The sequence below is a fragment of the Gymnoscopelus braueri genome (genome assembly GCF_963280865.1).
Source record: "Gymnoscopelus braueri genome assembly, chromosome: 20".
NCBI lineage: Eukaryota > Metazoa > Chordata > Actinopteri > Myctophiformes > Myctophidae > Gymnoscopelus > Gymnoscopelus braueri.
Window position 1 is genome coordinate 44,355,166 of NC_137622.1, and position 23,822 is coordinate 44,378,987.

Here is a 23,822-nt window from a genome sequence, read left to right on the forward strand (position 1 = left end):
AATCATATTCCATCATATTCAAGGGCTTTTGCAGAGAAATGAGACTCCAGTCACTTTCAAATTAGAGCACTGCAGAGGGCAGGTGTGTGTGACTGTGTCCAGCTGACGCTCGTTGACGCTCGTTAATGTTATAGGCATCAAAGCAATTATGCTTCTGCTCTGTCAAACAGGCCAACATCTAATCTAAGATTAGTGGGACTCATTCGAATGACCACCAGTGAGTCCCGGGACTGACTTAATTGAAAACATCACTCTATTATATTAGATTTATTCGATATTATGTTGATATTATAGCTATTTTATTTTATTAGATATGTGATGTTGTTACCTGACAATTAGTTGACTTTTGGTGAAAAGGCCCGCATATATCGGTATCGGTTAATGTCTGTATCGGAAATGAGGAGTTGGACAATTTCGGAATATCGGATATTGGTAAAAAAATCACACCCTGTGTGAAGTGTGCGGTGTCTTGCTAGCTAATCACAATACTGAATGGAGTCAACCAATCATGTACAAAAAATAAATACATTTATTGAAACACTCTTTATGATGGAAGAAACCATAACTTAAAAAAAACAAATTAATGTTTTTTTTAAAGTTATGGTTTCTTATATAGGGCTATGCACATGTGTCATGTGACACTGGCCAATCACAGTCCTGAATAGACTGTGATTGGCCAATCACGGTGCAGGGTTAGGCGGGGTACATTTTGGCCAATCACAGCGCAGGATTTGTTGTACAAATATCCAAACCTCACTTATAGGGGCGGTTTCACCGCCCAAAAATAAGTCAATATGGAACATCCCTATTCAGCAGAGGAATGGATTATAGTTTCAATGTTTTCTTCATGTTGACCTGCCTATTGTAGCACTTTGAGATTTTCACAAATGTAAAGTGCATTATAAATAAAATCCATTATTATTATTATTATTATTATTATTATTATTACACAGCGAGTCACAGTTAGTTTTTTTTAGGCACTTCATAAAAATCCCTGTAGAAAAAAAGAAGCAAGGATAGTTGCAATAAATGTCTTTGTCCACTAGAGGGAAGCACTGGTCCATGCGTCTCTGGGCCCGTGTAGCAGTAGTGTCTGGTTCTCTGGACGTCAAACTTTAATGAATATCTGACAGGGAGGAAACATAAGACAAAAGGACGTTACAGCTAAAACCTTTGGACTTATTATGTAATAAAACACGATGCTGCTGCTTTTTATGACATTGTTATAGTTTGTTACTAAGGAACTGGGAAGAATATGGGGACAATTCCCTTTCAGTTTCCTTCTCTCACATTAACACTGCAGTTCAGTTCTGTGTGAGAACTGAAATGTTTTTAATCTGAGCTGAGCTATTGTTAGAAACAAGGAAACACGGCCACATACCAACACATAATACAGAAATGCACACGCACACTGACTTATACAGTACATGCAAATATATGTAAATGTCAATATGTAGATACATTGTTTTTATTTATCTCTCTCTCTTTTATTTATTTATCTCTCCCCTTTTCCCCCTTCTTCCCTTTCTCTTTTAGGGAAAGTAACAAAATGTTGCCAGTGGTGAAAAGTAACTAAGTACCTGTACTCAAGTACTGTACTTAAGGACAACTCGAGTATTTTCAATACTTTTACTTCTACTCCACTACATCTCAGAGGCAAATATTGTACTTTTACTCCACTACAACTATTTGAAAACGTTAGTTCCTAGTTACTTTGTAGATTTTGATTATTATTACAAAACATACAGTAACCACCCTATATCGGCCATTTGAAAATAGCCGATCTACAAGCTCACAATGCGTCACGATGCAACGCATTGTGAGCTTGTAGATCTGCTATTTTCAAAAGATTTTTATTTTTTTTTAAACTTGAAATGGGATGCAAATACTTTTATACTATTTTTCAAGTACATTTTGAATTCCAGACTTTTGCTTGTAACAGAGTATTTCTACATTGCAGTATTGATACTTTTACTTAAGTAAAACATTTGAGTACTTTTTCCACCACTGGTTGCGAAGTTGTTGAAAGTTGAGACTAGTTGCGTTGTGAATCATTGGTGTGTGTGTGTGTGTGTGTGTGTGTGTGTGTGTGTGTGTGTGTGTGTGTGTGTGTGTGTGTGTGTGTGTGTGTGTGTGTGTGTGTGTGTGTGTGTGTGTGTGTGTGTGGGGGGGGGGGGGGGGACTGGGATTTACATGTATTGTAAACAAGGAACTAACTGGAGACTATAAAGACATGATAGATGAGAGAGAGAGAGAGAGAGAGAGAGAGAGTATTCCTGCACTGTCTGCATCATGTGACCTGGGTACATAGGAACACTGTACAATACAAACAGAGCAATACCTTTAAATACATTGAATAACTTGCTGCTATTTGTCCCAAAGGTTTTATACAAAGTGAATGAAAAACATTGAAATACTGGCTGTTATTGCTTTCTAAAGTTTATCCCATAAGATAACCTTTCCTCTGTGGATGTAACAGACAGACAGACAGACAGACAGACAGACAGACAGACAGACAGACAGACAGACAGACAGACAGACAGACAGACAAACAGGGAGTGACTAAAGTCATGTAACTTTATGTAATTAGCCTTTCTTCTAATGTTTGCAGTAGAAGTGCTTTAAATGTGGAACCAATGCATGGTTGAGATATGCCGTACATTCATTACCAAAACACCTTGAAATGCATGTTGGAAATGCTCTGTCAGGCAGAAACCCTGTTTGTCCAAAACTGGAACTTTTCAGAAAATGAAAAGGTTAGAAAAAATCAAAATGTTAGTGATAGAGATGATCTTGTTGATTATAATTTGTCTAGTGCAGACAGAGGTCTGCAACCTGCGGCTCTGGAGCCACATGTGGATCTTTAGCCCTTCATTTGTGGCTCCCGGTAGCTATAGAAAACAATATATGGAAATTAATAATGTTTTTCTTTATTTTTTCCACATTTAAAATTGTATTTATCATCGCTGTAATATGAGATATAGATTATTTCGTGCTCCAATACTGTAAAGATGTGTAGAATAAATAACAAGTTTCAACATTTCTGTCAAATTTGCATCAAAGCCTGCAACACATTTATTGGCGCAGCACCGGCATTTATTTTTTTGTCCAAAATGGCTATTTTGACTTCAAAGGTTGCAGACCCCTGGTCTAGTGTCATAAACCTGCTTAAAATGTCATCTCTGATATAATATGTCAAGCAGTCTCCTATTTTCTCTCTCTCTGTGCAAGGCCTCTGAGCTGGCTCTGTTTGAGATAACACTCTCTCCCTTAGAGTCCCACTAACTTTGTTTTGCTCTGATGGGTTCAGCCTGGTATGTTAACCATAACACTAGGAGGTTAATCTCGGAACTGTTTCCAGAACAATACATCTCGGTGTTCTTCTCTGCGATAGCCATTCTTTCAGTGCCACGGAGTGACCACTGACCAGCGACGCCGGTCAGAGCCGAGGTCAACGTGTTGTTTGAGACATTTGGACGCTGTTTGTCCAAGATAAACTGTCACACCATCATCTTCATCATCTACCATCATCATCCTCATCTGACGACGACTATCATCATTCCTCTCATCCAATCCACGGAGTCCACCGTCGCCCGGAAACTCATCTAAGTCACATCCTATCCTACTATGTCATTGTTTATGTTACCTAACCCATAACGGGCCATGTAAAAGTCATTATGGGTACTATATAGAGGTGATGAGGAAAAACAGCTCCATCAGTTAGAATGGATCCTATGTAGTTATTTAGTCACAAACTCTCAGTGGTGGAAAAAAGTGCTCACATTTTTCCTGAAGTAAAAGTCTCAATACTGCAATGTAGAAGTACTCTGGTATCAACATATACTTAAAGTACCAAAAGTAGAAAGTACTCATTATACAGAATGTCCCATTTCACAAGTTTTCAAATGTATAAAATGTCAAAAAAATCTTTCACGCATTGTGAGCTTGTAGATCTGCTATTTTCAAATGGCTGAAACGTACATAGGGCTGAAGTGATTAATGTATGTTTTGTAATAATAATAGAAATCTACAAAGTAACTAAAGTTTTCAAATAATTGTAGTGGAGTAAAAGTATAATATTTGCCTCTGAGATGTAGTGGAGTAGAAGTGAAAGTATTGGAAATTGGATACCTCAAAATTGTACTATAAGTACAGTACTTAAGTAAATCTACTTAGTTACTTTCCACCACTGCAAGCTCTTAATACTTTTAATTGGTTCAATATTTAGAAAACCCACAGACACACTTAACCACTTTCACCTTCAAAATCTAGCTTCCAAAAAGAGCAAAAAAACGCTAGATCCGCGACACTCTCGTACGACGAAATATTCATGATACTTTATGAAAAATAAAAACATGAAAAGTTGAATATATGGAGATACAAGGTGTCTGTGTCTGACGACATGACTTTAGTCTGCTACGAGCAACTCTATGCCCTAACATGACTCAGCCTTTTATCTCCTCTTTCTCATGTGTGCAAATATAAGCTCCATTCTTTGACAAACAATGACAACAATCTGTCATTTGTAGTTGACATTGTGTGTGTGTGTGTGTGTGTGTGTGTGTGTGTGTGTGTGTGTGTGTGTGTGTGTGTGTGTGTGTGTGTGTGTGTGTGTGTGTGTGTGTGTATGTGTATGTGTGTGTGTGTGTGTTGTGCTTTGTACAGTTTGTACCCTAACCCTATAGTGGTGTTTGAGTGTTTTCATTGTGACCGCGGCTGAAGGCAGTGCAGACCAGACCCTCTTTTGTGTGTGCCCCGTGTGTGCACACGCACACGCACACGCACGCACACACACACACGCACACACACACACACACACACACACACACACGTACCTCACTCAGCAGGACCCAGACATCAGAGTCAGAGTGAACCTTCAGACGTAGAGCTGAGATGGGCCTCAGTACCGTCTCTATCTGGCCCTCACACAGACCGTCCTCAAACTCACCTGAGAGAGAATATAACATACAGACATACACATTATACAGTAGACCACAGACATAATATACACATTAGATACAGTAGACCACAGACATAATATACACATTAGATACAGTAGACCACAGACATAATATACACATTAGATACAGTAGACCACAGACATAATATACACATTAGATACAGTAGACCACAGACATAATATACGCACAAGTAAGACGCGCGAACGCGGGAAGCGAACGCAGCTCGAAAATAACAATAAGAAGAATAGAAAGGAACTGTCCTCAAACTAAGGCGTTTTCAACTTGCTATCCGGCCTGAAATATGCACAAATGACATGGAATTCTTAGATATCCCAATAGATGAACTCGTGTAGATGCTTTTAGATGTGTTATTTTTGACTGTAGCTGCTATATTTCTCTCAGAGGAGTGTAATTAGTCACCCAGGGGCAGGCGGATTTCAGCCACACTGTAGTGCACTCTGAGATCTGTCAGCAGCCAATGAGAGCGTGAGTGACATGGGGGCGCGGCTGCACACAGGGAGTGCACACAATACTGCACACAGACACACACACACACACACACACAACCCGAGCACGGTTTCATAGTAAGCTCCACTTGCGCTCCTTCCGCTGCGTTCGCAATTAGATACAGTAGACCACAGTACTGCCTGTATCTCACCCTCACACAGACCACAGTACTGCCTGTATCTCACCCTCACACAGACCACAGTACTGCCTGTATCTCACCCTCACACAGACCAGATCATCAAACTCTCCTGACAGAAAACATACAGAACAGAGACTGTGGACCAGTGTTCTCAACCTTTTCAGGCCTACAAGCTCACACCTCCTCGCAGCTTGTAGATCGGCTATAAAAAAAATAAAAATGTAAACTTTCTTATATTATTTGACTATTGGCCTGATGTTTGACCAGTTTTTATAGTATAGTTTGTTGATTACTTTTGATGCAGTAATGGTATTTTTTCTCTTTTTTTTTTTTTTTTTAATGTTTTAAAAGGGTCTTAAAAGTCCACTTCACAGTCATCTGGGGACCCCCAAAAAATCATGTGGGGACCCCCCTGGGGGTCCTGACCCACAGTCTGAGAACCACTGCTGTAGACCGACAGACCGACAGACCGACAGACAGACAGACAGACAGACAGACAGACAGACAGACAGACAGACAGGCAGGCAGGCAGGCAGACAGACAGACAGACAGACAGACAGACAGACAGACAGACAGACAGACAGACAGACCCATGCACACAGTAACTTTAAGCACCAGTCTTAACAAAGAGTTAACAGAGTGTTTGTTAACTCTAATTTAAAAATATTCTAATAATATAATATTTAATCCCTATGTACACATGACATGTAAACATGCATGGAGAGAGTCTTAACAAAGCCAACATTCTTTATCTTAAAACCAGTTTGGTGTCCTGGCATCGTTCCACCCTGGCCTTCACACTACTAACAGGGCTTGTATTGTATTGTCTCTGAAAGTCACACGTGGCCTTGAGGTCTGTGAGCTTTATATTCATCATGACTCATTTTATGTGAAAGTAGCTGATTCATTCACACCTGTTCTGCTGCTTCTGACATTTTGCAAGATAAATAAGCAACCAGCTGTGAAAACAAGTCCAAAAGAAGCAACAAGTGGCGGGAAAATAACTCAAATGTTTTACTTAAATGAAAGTATCAACACTGCAATGTAGAAATACTCTGTTACAAGTAAAAGTCCGGAATTCTACATTTACTTCAGTAAAAGTACAAAAGTATTGGTATCAAAATATACTTAAAGTACCAAAAGTAAAAGTACTAAAATGTTTGAATGTTTGAGTTGTACTTTTACTGAAGTAAAAGCTCACAACGCGTCCGCGACGCGTTGTGAGCCCGGTAAAGTAAAACTACCTCAAAATTGTACTTAAGTACAGTACTTGAGTAAATGTACTTAGTTACTTTACACCACTGGAAGCAACTATAGGGCCACAAGAGCACTTAAAAAACCTATTATGCAAAAAAAGATCTAAGAAAATATATTTTTAAAACATTTTAACTAACACAAATGTGGTAAGGGGTCCCTGGCACAACATGGGGGGGTGAGAACCACTGGTTTAAACAACATTAGACAACAAGCCTAAATAAGCAACTACACTTTAGAAACAAGCCCAAAAAAAACCCACAACCACCAATATTTACAATCCACTTTACAGAAAATGAAGCCCAAAGTCGCTGCTACAAGTTGTTCTTCCACAATGAGCCTTGTTCTGTCTGTCTGTCTGTCTCTGCTCTGTCTCTCTGTCTGTGTGTGTGTGTGTGTGTGTGTGTGTGTGTGTGTGTGTGTGTGTGTGTGTGTGTGTGTGTGTGTGTGTGTGTGTGTGTGTGTGTGTGTGTGTGTGTGTGTGTGTGTGCGCGCGTGTGCATGTCACGCTCTCTCTCTTTGTCTCTGTCTGTCTGTCTGTCTGTCTGTCTGTCTGTCTCTCTCTCTCTCTCTGCATCATCATCCATCTCTCTCTCTGCTATAAAACCAGCCTAAGGACTTTGTAATGAGCACCAAAGTGAAGTGTGAGACTGTGTTCTAATAAAGTAATGTGTGAGACTGTGTTCTAATACAGTAATGTGTGTGAGACTGTGTTCTAATAAAGTAATGTGTGAGACTGTGTTCTAATACAGTAATGTGTGTGAGACTGTGTTCTAATACAGTAATGTGTGTGAGACTGTGTTCTAATACAGTAATGTGTGTGAGACTGTGTTCTAATACAGTAATGTGTGTGAGACTGTGTTCTAATACAGTAATGTGTGTGAGACTGTGTTCTAATACAGTAATGTGTGAGAGACAGTGTTCTAATACAGTAATGTGTGAGAGACTGTGCTCTAATACAGTAATGTGTGAGAGACTGTGTTCTAATAAAGTAATGTGTGTGAGACTGTGTTCTAATACAGTAATGTGTGTGAGACTGTGTTCTAATACAGTAATGTGTGTGAGACTGTGTTCTAATACAGTAATGTGTGTGAGACTGTGTTATAATACAGTAATGTGTGTGAGACTGTGTTCTAATACAGTAATGTGTGTGAGACTGTGTTCTAATACAGTAATGTGTGTGAGACTGTGTTCTAATACAGTAATGTGTGTGAGACTGTGTTCTGATACAGTAATGTGTGAGAGACTGTGTTCTAATACAGTAATGTGTGTGAGACTGTGTTCTAATACAGTAATGTGTGTGAGACTGTGTTCTAATACAGTAATGTGTGAGAGACTGTGTTCTAATACAGTAATGTGTGAGACTGTGTTCTAATACAGTAATGTGTGTGAGACTGTGTTCTAATACAGTAATGTGTGAGAGACTGTGTTCTAATACAGTAATGTGTGAGAGACTCTGTTCTAATACAGTAATGTGTGTGAGACTGTGTTCTAATACAGTAATGTGTGAGACTGTGTTCTAATACAGTAATGTGTGAGACTGTGTTCTAATACAGTAATGTGTGAGACTGTGTTCTAATACAGTAATGTGTGAGACTGTGTTATAATACAGTAATGTGTGAGAGACTGTGTTCTAATACAGTAATGTGTGTGAGACTGTGTTCTAATACAGTAATGTGTATTCAAACTATTCCAAAACCCTCCTGGTGAAAGTGCTTTGTGGAGACGACATGTCCTTGGTTGTAATGTTAACAGCGGTTCACAAACAATGGTTCCATATGACCCATTGTTTAGCCATTTTTATGGGTTGAGAGAATAGAAGATTCCATAAAACAGTGAGCACACACACACACACACACACACACACACACACACACACACACACACACACACACACACACACACACACACACACACACACACACACACACACACACACACACACACACACACACACACACACACACACACACACACACACACCGATTAGACTGAGTGACAGTACCGACAATGATGAAGCCGTCCTCGGTTGCTGTGTAGCGTGGATTCGGACCGGCAACCAGCTGCTCTTGATGTCTAATAAATTGCTGTTGAAGAAGAACAGGTTATCATAACAATGTTAAATTAGCAGATCTACAAGCTCAGAAGACATATGTAGAATATATATATTCAAAGATTTGCACACATTTTCACAATTTAAAAGAAATAGCAGATCTACAAGCTCATAGCGCGGAGTGCCGCGCTATGAGCTTGTAGATCTGCTATTTTTGAATAGCCAAAGAAATCTAAAGTGACACAGATGCGTTCCCGGATTGATGAGATCCTATCCTATCCTGATCATAGATATAGAAACCTAGATACCTCATTGGCCTCTGCAGTTCGTTGGAGCGACCCGTCTCCTATGGTGGCCGCCATATTTCCGGGGGGCACGGGCACTGGCCAATCACAGCGCGTTTTTTCCAGGACTTGTCAGAATCTAGTTGTCCCGCCCCCACCTGCCTCCGATTGGCCTACTGAACGCCCCTTCTGTGGCGCACGCGGAAATTTCCAGCTGCCCCCCCCCCCCCCGGAAGCGGAAGCGCGTCCGCCAGAGCCTTCTATTAGAGAGTTGCGCCAATGAGGGGTCAGAAACAGCGTTGGTCACGTGGTTCATGGGGCTGGAAATAGTGACAAGGAGCCGTCCACTTCAATGCATTCCATGTACTTCCGGTTCAGGGATTTGTCACTATTCGCTAATGTATGTGTATGTAGAAGACCTGGCCCGAAGAAGTGAACGGAGTTGGCGTAACTCTCTAATAGATGGCACTGGCGTCCGCCATACAGACGCTTCAGAGCCAGAGGAGGCGTCTACCTTTATATGTCTACGATCCTGACGGTCTCTTTTCCTGCATAAGATATCTCTGCTGTCAGGCAGAAAACAACTACGTCCAACATATGAGTTTGTCTTTTCAGCAGTAAGGAGGTTATTGACCATCAATGTGGAGATTTATTTCCCGTCTGACTTAGTCATTCTAAATCAATGATGGACTAGACTGCCCCAACGCTCCTGATTTCGTGTATAGAGGGGCGGGTGTAAAGAGCCGGCGAGAGACTGCGGCTGATCCCATTGGTTCACCGATCTGTCCGTCAACCCCCGCCCCGTTAACACAACATTACGAGCGACGCCCACTGCACTCTGGTTGGTTGGGAAGTGAAACACTTCCTTATACCGAGTACACCGACGCGCTGGGCCAGGCTTTTATTTTTTAGCAACACTAAACAATAAAAGCCTGGAGATCGAGGCTAATGATGGACCAAACTGAGTTGGAGTTAGGAGGTTTGAACGACACTTTGAGGATCCAATGGAGTTACAGTAGGAGGTTTAGTCAGACTCAGAAGTGCTTTTTAATACTTTTCATTGGTTCAATATTTGTCAAAACCCACGCAGAGACGTGAAGGGTGTTCAATAGCAACGAGGCAAAACACAAACAACGTTGATTCAGACAATATAGAACATCACCAAACCCACTACTGTTTATTTATTTTAATACAAAATGTTAACTTCCTGTTGATTTAGCTATTTTTATGAGGAAGAAAACCTGGACTGGGTCCGGATCTTCAAATAGTAAAATCAACAGGAAATTTACATTTTTATAAAAGATTAAAAAAAAACAGTAGTGGGTTTGGTGATGTTCTATATTGTCTGAATCAGCTTTGTTCGTGTTCGTTTACGTGCTAAAAGAGTGATTTTGAGAGCTGTTTCACTGTACAATGTAGGTCAATGAGGAGCATATTTTGAATTATCAATTTCTAATCAATGGAGCAATTATTTTGTATTTCTTGTCCACCCTTGGAGTTCCAACATGGCAAGGTAACTACACAACCCAAACCTCTACCAACGTGGTCTTGTCCTTTAAGCATTACATTGTGGTCTATGGTGGCAAACTAAATGTTCTCCCTATAATGTAAGTGGTTGTTAACCTTGCCCCCCCCCCCCTCCCCCCTTACTGGTGTATAACAAAAGCTTCTATCAGTAACTCAACAGTTCACAGCTGTGTAGCATGTTTACCTCTTATCTCACATGTAACCATTCTATGACTGACTGGCTTTAATTTACACCCATGATGTGATGGGGAGTGTCAGGTGACACGCACGCACGCACGCACGCACGCACGCACGCACGCACGCACGCACGCACGCACGCACGCACGCACGCACGCACACACACACACACACACACACACACACACACACACACACACACACACACACACACACACACACACACACACACACACACACACACACACACACACACACACACACACACACACACACACACACACACACACACACACACACACACACACACACACAGGAGTGATAGTAGATAGCCTGTTTGTGGTATTTCTTGCTTACCTGTCAGGCAACGACACCTGAAGCTCGCGCACACACACACACACACACACACACACACACACACACAGTAATGAACTCACGTTGCTTGGCAACACCTCCAGTGTTGTGTTGTAGAAACGATCTCCATGAGTCTCGGCGTTCCCACTTCTGAACATGTACCTGGAACACAGAGAGTATAGTTACAACCAGTACTAGACTAGAACAGTCGTCCAATCACTTTACAATTTACTATGTAACGTACCACTTATTGTTTACATTTATGACCATTAAAAGTATTCAAATGCATTTATCAGACGCTCTTCATCCAGAGTGACTTACAGTAAACAAGGTAAACACATACATAGAATACAGAGAGACAGTGTAGTGTCTCAGTAAACTATAGGATCATAGAATACAGAGACAGTGTAGTGTCTCAGTAAACTATAGGATCATAGAATACAGAGACAGTGTAGTGTCTCAGTAAACTATAGGATCATAGAATACATAGAGACATTGTAGTGTCTCAGTAAACTATAGGATCATAGAATACAGAGAGACAGTGTAGTGTCTCAGTAAACTATAGGATCATAGAATACAGAGAGACAGTGTAGTGTCTCAGTAAACTATAGGATCATAGAATACAGAGACAGTGTAGTGTCTCAGTAAACTATAGGATCATAGAATACAGAGACAGTGTAGTGTCTCAGTAAACTATAGGATCATATAATACAGAGACAGTGTAGTGTCTCAGTAAACTATAGGATCATAGAATACAGAGAGACAGTGTAGTGTCTCAGTAAACTATAGGATCATAGAATACAGAGAGACAGTGTAGTGTCTCAGTAAACTATAGGATCATAGAATACAGAGAGACAGTGTAGTGTCTCAGTAAACTATAGGATCATAGAATACAGAGAGACAGTGTAGTGTCTCAGTAAACTATAGGATCATAGAATACAGAGAGACAGTGTAGTGTCTCAGTAAACTATAGGATCATAGAATACAGAGAGACAGTGTAGTGTCTCAGTAAACTATAGGATCATAGAATACAGAGAGACAGTGTAGTGTCTCAGTAAACTATAGGATCATAGAATACAGAGAGACAGTGTAGTGTCTCAGTAAACTATAGGATCATAGAATACAGAGAGACAGTGTAGTGTCTCAGTAAACTATAGGATCATAGAATACAGAGAGACAGTGTAGTGTCTCAGTAAACTATAGGATCATAGAATACAGAGACAGTGTAGTGTCTCAGTAAACTATAGGATCATAGAATACAGAGAGACAGTGTAGTGTCTCAGTAAACTATAGGATCATAGAATACAGAGAGACAGTGTAGTGTCTCAGTAAACTATAGGATCATAGAATACAGAGACAGTGTAGTGTCTCAGTAAACTATAGGATCATAGAATACAGAGAGACAGTGTAGTGTCTCAGTAAAATATAGGATCATAGAATACAGAGACAGTGTAGTGTCTCAGTAAACTATAGGATCATAGAATACAGAGACAGTGTAGTGTCTCAGTAAACTATAGGATCATAGAATACAGAGACAGTGTAGTGTCTCAGTAAACTATAGCATCATAGAATACAGAGACAGTGTAGTGTCTCAGTAAACTATAGCATCATAGAATACAGAGACAGTGTAGTGTCTCAGTAAACTATATGATCATAGAATACAGAGAGACAGTGTAGTGTCTCAGTAAACTATAGGATCATAGAATACAGAGACAGTGTAGTGTCTCAGTAAACTATAGGATCATAGAATACAGAGAGACAGTGTAGTGTCTCAGTAAACTATAGGATCATAGAATACAGAGACAGTGTAGTGTCTCAGTAAACTATAGGATCATAGAATACAGAGAGACAGTGTAGTGTCTCAGTAAACTATAGGATCATAGAATACAGAGACAGTGTAGTGTCTCAGTAAACTATAGGATCATAGAATACAGAGACAGTGTAGTGTCTCAGTAAACTATAGGATCATAGAATACAGAGAGACAGTGTAGTGTCTCAGTAAACTATAGGATCATAGAATACAGAGACAGTGTAGTGTCTCAGTAAACTATAGGATCATAGAATACAGAGACAGTGTAGTGTCTCAGTAAACTATAGGATCATAGAATACAGAGACAGTGTAGTGTCTCAGTAAACTATAGCATCATAGAATACAGAGACAGTGTAGTGTCTCAGTAAACTATAGCATCATAGAATACAGAGACAGTGTAGTGTCTCAGTAAACTATAGGATCATAGAATACAGAGAGACAGTGTAGTGTCTCAGTAAACTATAGGATCATAGAATACATAGAGACAGTGTAGTGTCTCAGTAAACTATAGGATCATAGAATACATAGAGACAGAGAGACAGTGTAGTGTCTCAGTAAACTAGGATCACAGGTAAACCAATAACCTATTGCATCAGTCTAAAACAATATAATATCTAAATAAAAATCTGTATATTGAAAGGGTGACCATATTCTGAATTGCAAAAAAAAATTCATTCTCCGTCACCGTGAAGAGAACAGCTGAGAATAGCAGACCTGAAAGCTCACAAATGGTAAATGGTGCATTTATACAGCGCTTTCATCCAAAGCGCTTTACATAGATTGTGCATTACATTCACACATTCACACACCCATGGAGGAGGAAAGACACCAACCTGCTCATCAGGAGCAATTAGGGGTTCAGCGTCTTGCTCAATGACACTTCAACACTAACTCTGGGGGAGCCCGGGATCGAACTGGGAACCTCACGGTTCTCCATCCGGCCACTCTACTGGCCACTCTACCCCTGAGCCACGTGTCGCATCTGCCACGCATTGTGATCTTATAGATCTTATAGATCTGCTATTATAGCCGATATATATATATATATATATAGGATCGAAGTGGTTAAATTATATGCTATATTATCACATTTGGCTGGGAACCCCCTGGAACGCCCCTCAAGGACCTCTGGGGGTCCCCGGACCCCTCTTTGAGACCCTCTGGCTCAAGCAGGGTTAAACAGCGTGCAGGGAACTGGTTCACAGACAGGATGAGTTGTTCCTCTGTTTACAGAACAGAGCAGGAACTGTGAGAGGAAATACAAACAGTAATGATTGCTTGATTGACGCTTCACTGCGTCATTGGAGCTGAAAGAAGTTGAAGTCAGCTCAACTTTGTGTTGTTGTTGTTAGTTTAGCAGAGCGTCTACGCCAGGGGGTGATGCAACTTTGATGATGGAGAGGGCTACTATATTTACACTCTCACTCCAGAGGAACACATTGCATATACCGCTGGGCAGACACCTCTTATCTCCTTTGCCATTCTATGACACAAAAAGTCAGTGAATTTCACATGTATAGAACATGTACCACACGCACACGCACACGCACGTGCACACGCACGTGCACACACACACACACACACACACACACACACACACACACACACACACACACACACACACACACACACACACACACACACACACACACACACACACACACACACACACACATGAAATTGGCCCATGTTCATGTTCACACAGAAATGTGTGTGGGGAGGAATTCATTTAGCATGAGGGCTAAATTAAAGGAGAAAACGGGGGTAAAAAGCCCCCCAGAGGCAAAAAATAAGACATTTTGTTCCCCTTTTTTTCCCCAGAATGAGTTCCCAGAATGCATTGCAGCCAGGTGGCCTTGGACTGTTATGACTCGTGGGAAGTTTAATTTAATCTAAAGCCTGCAGGCCTCTACAGGTGTTCTGATAACGCTTTGTGTGTGTGTGTGTGTGTGTGTGTGTGTGTGTGTGTGTGTGTGTGTGTGTGTGTGTGTGTGTGTGTGTGTGTGTGTGTGTGTGTGTGTGTGTGTGTGTGCACGTGCGTGTGCGTGTGGTACATGTTCTATACATGTGAAATTCACTGACTTTCTCATGACCAGAAATTCCCCAATATTCCACATCCAGAGTACTTTTCTCAGTCAATAACCACAGAGCCACAGTTCGTCGCCGTCCGACCTTCCTAGCCCATGTTGTAAAACAAAAACTGCCGAAAATGTCCAAAACTCTAACATCGAAAATTGGCGAAAGTGGCCGTTTTCAAGATCTTTTGGCCATTATCTCTGGAACGGAAGGTCCAATCTGTTCAGTTCAAAGCTTGTTGGATGCGTGACTTTGAGGATATCAAGTGCATAGTACACACATTTTCGGGTTTTTGGGCCTAAAAGTATGCTAATTGTTCGGGCCGGCCCAGTTAGAGCCGGGCCTTCATTTACTTCATTATGGACAGGTTTGCAAAAAATACATTCATTAACCACTGTCAACCTGATGCCCATATTTGGGGCATGTCATCATAGAGCAGCGCTACTCAACCCGCGGCCCGCGGGCCGCATGCGGCCCGATCGCAGCGTCTTGGCGGCCCCCTCATGGTCCAAAAAAAAAAAAAAATATATATATATATTTTTTTTTAAGCACAGGATAAAAATATACATTTCCGTTCAAATATATGGGTTGCTAAAACATTTTTCAAAAACAAACAGACAGACATACATACAGGTGCGTCAATTGTTACAGGTATAATGCATAGTTTTCTATGCATTTCGGGTTTTTGGGGGGGTTTGACCCCCAAATTTTTCCGGCCGCGCGGCTTTGCCGTGCGCCCAGGATAGGTGTCTGCCACTGGACATACACACAACACAAAATAAACTGGTACAGTGAAAAGAATATGATGTCAAAATGTACATTTTCTTGTGTGTTACAAAATCGAAAAATCCAAAATAGGACCGTCATTTTTATGGCGGCCCCTTGGACTTTTGGTATTTTGCTGAGTGGCCCCTGAGCCATCTTAAGTTGAGTAGCCCTGTCATAGAGTATGCAAAATGTCTCTCCCAATATCTTTTTTTTTTTTTAAATAAATAAAAATAGCCAAGCTAGAAGCTCACAATGCAATACATCAGAGCTTTTTGAAATACGGATTATTGTCACTTTGTCAAACGCCTCTCGTGCTGAGTGATGAGTTCACTGTCTGTAAACCCACTGCTTCTCAAACATTTTCATGTCAAAGACCCCCAGAATTATATGTATTTGGCCACGGACCCCCATCTGAAAACGTCTTGTGCCAGGGAGACCCGATGCAAGATTTGTGGCGTTAAAATGTTTTTGTCGACTAAAACTATGACAAAAAATGTTCGCCGACTACCTTTTTTTTTCATTGGCGAAAACTCAATATAAACTAAGCTATGATGACTAAAACTAAGACTAAATATATTGACAATTTCGTCAACAAATAAAAACTAGAGTAAAATGTTAGTGAGGGATCTAGTGGAGAAGAGATCCAGTAGAACTAAAAGACAAGTCGTTTCATGTTTGTTTGTGCTCGGGTGTTGCGCTCTGAAAATAGCAGATCTACAAGCTTGCAGCATGACACGTTGTGAGCTTGTAGATCTGCTATTTTCAGCATGCGACCAAGTGTCAAATCAGCCATTATGACGCCATCAAGGCACCACCAGAATGAATCAACTGTAGATTTAGTCGACTATAATCTGATGATATTTAGTCGACTAAAACATGACTAAAACTAAATGGAATTTTATTCAAAAGACTATGACTAAAACTACATCAAAATGTGCTGTCAAAATCAACACTGATGGGTGGGCTGGGTTATAGAGGATGATATACTGACCCTGTGACGAGAGTGGGCTGGGTGAAGCGGATGAGGATGTGGTCTCCCCTGAGGGGGGTCACAGCCCAGAAGAAGTCCAGTCCCCGGTAGGCCCGCTCCAGGCTGTGCTGCTGGTAGTGGGTCAGCGTGCTGTCCAGCTCCGCAGGGGGGTTACTGTGGGCCTGGAACAAGGTCTGCTTCCCAAAGTCCTTATCCTGGACCCCACACACACACACACAACTTGTGAGGAGTCTGAGGACATCAAAGTTTTTTAACCGTGAGCATCAAGGCCAGAAAAAAATAGCATATCTACATAGGCGTGGGAAGTTGGGGTGCTGAGAGTGCGGCAGCACCCCCTAGGGCAGTGGTTCTCAAACCTTTTCATGTCGAGGACCCCCAAATTGACACGCATTAGCCCACGGACCACCATTTGAAAAGATATGCCAGGGACCCCCATAAGAGAAGATTTTTTACGGCTCCAGCAGTGATTCTGAACCATTTTAATTTGAAAGACCCCCAGTTTGACATGCATTAGGCTACGGACCCCCATTTAATGGTATTTCCATCTCTGGTACCCCAATTTATATTGTTAAATCAATGCAACTCAGGGAGTGTACAAATGGAACCAAATGGACCATGTGTACACTCTCAGAGTTACAGACCCATAAGGGTCCATTTGGTTCCTAACTATCCATCATTTAGCTGGGGACCCCCTGGAACTCCTTGTGTCATTTGCTTAAACCTCATTGCCATGTTAGGGCATTCTTTTGCATTGTGCGCAATAGCGTGTTATGATAGTTTGTGAAACCAATAGCGTGTTATGATAGTTTGAGAAACCAATAGCGTGTTATGATAGTTTGTGAAACCAATAGCGTGTTATGATAGTTTGTGAAACCAATAGCATGTTATGATAGTTTGTGAAACCAATTGCAGTGTTTTGTTTAGTGGATCAGTGATGGTACATGTGGGGTGAACAGGTGTGCATGTAGCCTGACTAGAGGAAGCCTATGCTCCCTGAGTAAACGTGATACGTTAGTCAGATGCCTGCAGGCTATGCATCATTTGAGAATAAAGAAATTGTTTGCCAAAATGTAGCCTAAATCCTTTGGCTTTGCTGTGGCGTCATCATATCATCATAACACTCTAGGCTTCATATCAAATTAGGCGGCTGCAGTTATGAAAAAAAAGCACCTCACCCAAAACGTTTTTCAGCTGTTTCTTGCAGTATTAGGTGTCCTTAATAACATACTAAAAGTTTACCAAAGTTTGAGCACTGGAAAGTTGTTATTTTCAAGATGGCGTCCAAGATGGCCAAAAAATATTTAAAACAACCTAACTCCTTCATTATTCATCCTAAACAAGTACTTTTTGTGTCTTACCCTATGTTTTGGGAGCCTAGAAATCCACTGGACGTGTCCAAATTGCAGAGATACAATTAGATAATTGTAAAATCCAATATTTTGTTTGTGACTCTATTAAACCCTCTGAAATGGTCACCCGTTCCAAGTTAACTAAACTAATTATGTAATGTTACTGGAACAAGGCTTCAAGATATCCTCAAAGTCACATTTTTCAGTCATTCAGAAGGTGGCAGAGAAAGAGAATATTGTCAGTTGATATAGTATTGCATGCAATATTGAAAAGTTTTGGATAGCTCTGTGGATCAAATGTGAATCACACAAGATTTTGAAAAACATTAAAAAGATTTTTGAATAACTTTTTAACACATTACGAAGGCAATCAGTGTGAGTGAGTAAAGAGGGATGGGGGTGGCTACGGAGGTTAGTGCAGAGCTGTCAAAACCCATGTCTCTTGTGTGAGGAGGTAAAAGGGGGTCTGGTGTATTGTTTAGTGGGCCTAGGGTTGCCCTCAGGTGGGTGGAGGGGAGTATGGGGAGTGGGGGTCTCTGGATTGCTCCCTGGGCACTTGGAGCACAGAAGAGCAAAGTTATAGGAGCCAAGGAGACCCTGAGCTTCTCCTCTTCCCCATGTCCGAGGTGCAAAACCTCCAACAGTTGGCTCAGACATGTCCCATTAAAGCTATAGTGGGGCACTTGGGAGCTCAGGACGAGTGCTCAAAGGCAGTTAAAGAGAATGGGGCTTGTCGGCCCCTGTGGTGGTAGTTCTAAGACCTCCACGTTGTACACCGCGATAGCCAAATTCCAATATTCAAGTGTCCATCATCAAGTCCTCCACTCCCGCCTTAGCCCTGCCTCCGAGCGAGGAGGTGAGGAGGCGAGGAGCGTCATTTTGAAGTGACAGCAATTATGACGTATGACACAGTTGGATTGCTGGACTATTCCGGAGCTCGGAGGGTTGTCATGTGGAGGAGGAGAAATTATACGCCACGCATTTCAACGAAGACAGTTCCGCAAACGATACATGAAAGATATACTTGTATCTTGATATATTTCACTCCAAGTGGCTTAGGGAGCCTGCGCTCACCTCGTTCTCAGCAACTCCAAAAGCAAATTAGCATTTGGGATGCAAACAATTTCTAAGTCACGCTGGAGGACGAGTGAGGAGGAGGCAGAAATTAAGCTTATGCGTTAGGCTGAGAGGAGTGTCCCTATGTCGCCTGGCTCACTGGATAGTCCCAATGGTCCCAAGTGGACCTCCATGCTGGCTCCTATGCCCGAGATGGGCACTCGTGAGTGGCCATAGTTAGTGTGGAGGGACCCCCCATAGTGGTGGTTGTAAGACCTCCACGTGGTGCATGACTGTGTGTCAGGCAGACAGGGGTGTCCCTATGTAGGACTGGCTCACAGGAGAGTCGGTGTCTGGTTGGTGGCTCACCATTAATATTCCCAGGGGCCCCGTGACTTATCATTATGGCTCAGAGCACCCTTTCCCCTCTCCAGAACAAAAAAATTAGTCTGACCATTAGGTGTATACAGAAAGCAATGCTTGTTTGGACACAGTGTGGAGGTTGGTTAGATTGGGATTCTATGGGAGACTGGAGCCCAGGGCGTCATGGGCTGTCTCCTATGCCTTCTTGATGTTAAAATTATCCAGAAAAAAAGCTCAAAGTTCAAGGTTATTGCCAGCAGTACCAATCACAAAATAAAAGACTTTTGCACTAAAACCCCACACAACTACTACAATCTCAGGAATAAGATGTCTGTGAGTGACAAGCACATCATCTCCAGGCCCATAAGGGGCCATATCTCTCCACTGTGATATTTGAGAATTTGGCCAATTTGCTATTTAAAAGGTCTTAAGAGTCATTAAGTTGTCACTTTAGAAATGTGCAGATACCCTGTATACATTTATACTGTATGTTGGTTTGTTTACCGTTGGGTCCTGACCCCCAGTTTGGGAACCATTGCCCTAGGGGACTAGGATTATTATTTTATTTTTGGGCAGACACCTTTACAAACAAATAGTGAAGAAACTTCTCGGTAAAGAATTTCTTCCAAGATGTGTGTACCATTCCCAGTCTGTCACTTACAGCCATGCTTTTACAAATGTCAAAGTACCACCCAATAATAATGAATTTATTATTTATTGGTATCAAAAGAAATCTCCTGAAAGCTTCAACAGAATGTGAATTACATGCATTCACCAATCCTGGGCATTATGGCACGTAGAAAAGGGAGAAATGTCCAATTACATTGTTAAATATGCTTATAACCATACTTATAACGAATTGCATACTTGTAATCACTTGACTATAATTTATATTATCCTAATTAGATCCAAGATCACCAACACATGGGGTTAGGCACCAAAATTACTTGTCTAGGATGAATAATGAAGGATTAATGGTATTTTAAGGATCTGGTGGCGGCCATTTTGAAAATCGGACCTTTCTAGTGGTCCGATTTTGGTAAACTTTTGATATGTTATTAAGTACACCTGATACTACAATAAACCATTGAGAAACCTTTTGTTGCAATTTGTTTTGGGTCAAATCATAACTGCAGCCGCCTAAATGAAGAGTAAACCTTTTCTCAGCTCAGATAGCAGCAGTGGTCGCAGACTGCTTTTCATGGATTTTTCTAATCACGACATGATGGTGATTTAAGAACAGTGTTGCTGTAATATATTTATGGAGTGCACTGATGCAAAAAAAAAAACTCCTACTACAGCACCCTGAATATCTATACAAGTTCACATCTTTATACTATTTTAAAATCCGGACCTGCGGATCCGGTCTGGGTTTTCTTCTTAATAAAAATAGCAAAATCAACAGGAAGTTGACTTTTTATTATTTTATATAATAGTACCGGGTTTGGTGATGTTCCATATTGTCAGAATCTGCTTGGTTTGCGTTCGTTTATGGACTAAAAGAGCCTCTTCACTGTACAATGTAAGTCAATGAGGAGCATATTTTGAATGATACATTTCTAGTCAATGGAGCAGAACTATTTTAGATTTCTTGCCCACCGTTGGGAGTTCCATCATGGTAAGGTAACTACACAACTCAAACCTCTACCGAAGCGGTCTTGCCCTTTAAACAGTGTTGGAAAACGTTTTTTTTTTTTTACTTAAGTAAAAGTATCAATAATGCAATGTAGAAGTACTCTGTTACAAGTAAAAGTCCGGAATACAAAACTGACATGGGTAAAAATACAACAGTATTAGTATCAAAATGTACTTAGAGTACCAAAACTAGAAAGTACTCATTATGCAGAATGTAGATTTCAAATGTATGAAAATCTTTTGAAAATAGCAGATCTACAAGCTCACAATGCGTCGTGATGCGACGCATTGTGAGCTTGTAGATCTGCTATTTTCAAATGTATGTAATGTTTTGTAATAACAATCTACAAAGTAACTACTAACGTTTTCAAATAAATGTAGTGAAGTAAAAGTACAATATTTGGATCCGAGATGTAGTGGAGTAGAAGTAAAAGTATTGGATATTGGAAATACTCAAGTATAGTACAAATACCTCAAAATTGTATTCAAGTACGGTACTTAAGTAAATGTACTTAGTTACTTTCCACCACTGTTGGGAGTTCCATCATGGTAACCCAAACCTCTACCAAAGCGGTCTAGCCCTTTAAACAGCACACACTTTTAACTGGGTCAAACTTCTTTTTATTCCCAGTAAATAAAGGCATTCGTGTGCATGTACGCGTCGGAGAGTTGAGGCGATAAATCCTAAGTTGAGACGATTAAAAAACGTGTACTTGCGAGGTCTCACGGTGTCCGTGGGAAAGCTACAACATGGTGTGTTTTCCATGTCTGGTGGCCTTGAGGTTTAAGCCACTCGTGGGAAGTTTCACTCAAAAGCCTACAGACATATCTGCAGGTGTTCTGATAACACTGTGTGTGTGTGTGTGTGTGTGTGTGTGTGTGTGTGTGTGTGTGTGTGTGTGTGTGTGTGTGTGTGTGTGTGTGTGTGTGTGTGTGTGTGTGTGTGAGACACAAAGAGTCTCCTTTGTGTCTCCTACCGGAACCGCTGCCTATCCAGTCCGCTGGTTATTAAATTATTGTCTTAGGAATGAGACAAAAACTACAAAATATCCATGAATTCAAGTCTCCATGGGGTGACATTGGAAAAAAGTATTTTTTGGGTGAACTATCCCTTTAAAAGGTAGGGTAAGAGATATATTTTGTTAAAATAAGTATTAAATAGCTCTATATTGTGATAGTATTCAAAGTGTTTGTTCAGTAACAGGAGTCTCCTTGTCTCTCCAGATCTTTGGTAAACTGAAAACACATTGTCAGGTCGGGATACCAATATTACCATGCAGGAGAGATAACTCACACTTTAATTTGATTTGATTAAAGGACTTTGATTAAACACGTGAAATTGGAAGAGATGACAGAAGACATGAGCAGACAGAATCAGAACTGTATTTTAAGCTGATATAAACGGTTACTCTTTCCTGATTGGCTGAAAATGTGCAACCCATCTGAAAATGTATTTTCTGTTTATTTAAGAGCTGGAGAGACAGGGAAACTCCTGTTACTGAACAAACACTGTATAGTAATGATTGCTGTCACAATATAGTGATAGTAATGTAACCTTTTAACAAAAAAGTTTTATCACGTACCCTACCTTTAACCCAGCAGATCTACAAGCTTGTGAGCTTGTAGATCTGCTACTTTTTGAAAGATCGTGAAAATGTGTGCAAATCTTTGAACATATATATATCTTTAAAGCAAACATTTGTAACTCAAATCTTTGCTTCTGGGGATTCTACTTAATGTCTTCTAAATCCTAACAATCTTTTTAAAAACGTATGTTTCTATATTAGTGGTTCTCAAACTTTTTCATGTCAAGAACCCCCACAATTATTTGTATTTGGCCGCGGATTCCAGGGACCCCCATGAAGATCTGAGTCACAAATGTTCCCAATAAAAAATATATAAATTATAATCAAATATGTGCACAAAGATTTTTCAAAAATAACAGATACAAGCTCGTAGCTCGGTGCTGCGCTATGAGCTTGTAGATCTGCTGTTTTTGAATAGCCAAAGAAATCAGAAAATGACACAGATGCGTTCCCGGTCTTAACTCATTCACTGCTGTGCAGTCTGTGAATGATCCAAGCACCACCGAAGAAGAGTACACCCAGAAATAACGTGATCAAAACAACAAAAAAAGATCGCCTCCTTTCATGTTAAAGGATTCACAAAAGTAAAATTTTCTCGTATTTCTGTTGTTTTCTAAGTGTTTTTCAAAAAACAAGCCAAATTCAAACGGCCATAGCTCTGGAATGGAGGATCGCGGCAGGCCATTTTTTCCCCGATTCTACCAGACCCCCGTGGGTGTATAGTAATGCGCCGACCTCCGTGAGGAAGGAGGTCACGGAGAATATGCCATGATTTTTCAAAGGTACAGTAAAATCGTTTTCGCTGGCAAGGGGACGGTGGCAGTGAATGAGTTAACGGGTTAACCTATAGGTGTATGTCAGCGGTATCGAACCCTGCCAGACAGACAGACAGACAGACAGACAGAGGCCACAGTGGGTGCAGGGTGTCATTC

At 40.9% G+C, this 23,822-nt stretch overlaps 1 protein-coding gene across 1 annotated transcript in view; it reads right to left on the reverse strand.

Annotated features, from left to right (window-relative positions):
- Positions 1-511: 511 nt before the first annotated feature.
- LOC308076493 (alpha-1,3-mannosyl-glycoprotein 4-beta-N-acetylglucosaminyltransferase B) overlaps positions 512-23,822 on the reverse strand; it is a 49,430-nt gene continuing 26,119 nt past the window's right edge. The window contains exons 11-15 of the mRNA XM_080416816.1: positions 16,902-17,095; positions 11,340-11,418; positions 8,867-8,948; positions 4,836-4,948; positions 512-1,126 (exon numbers count right to left, since the gene is read on the reverse strand). Coding sequence (XP_080272942.1) covers positions 1,109-1,126; positions 4,836-4,948; positions 8,867-8,948; positions 11,340-11,418; positions 16,902-17,095 — 486 coding nt within the window. The 3' untranslated portion in view covers positions 512-1,108. The remainder of the gene's footprint in view (positions 1,127-4,835; positions 4,949-8,866; positions 8,949-11,339; positions 11,419-16,901; positions 17,096-23,822) is intronic.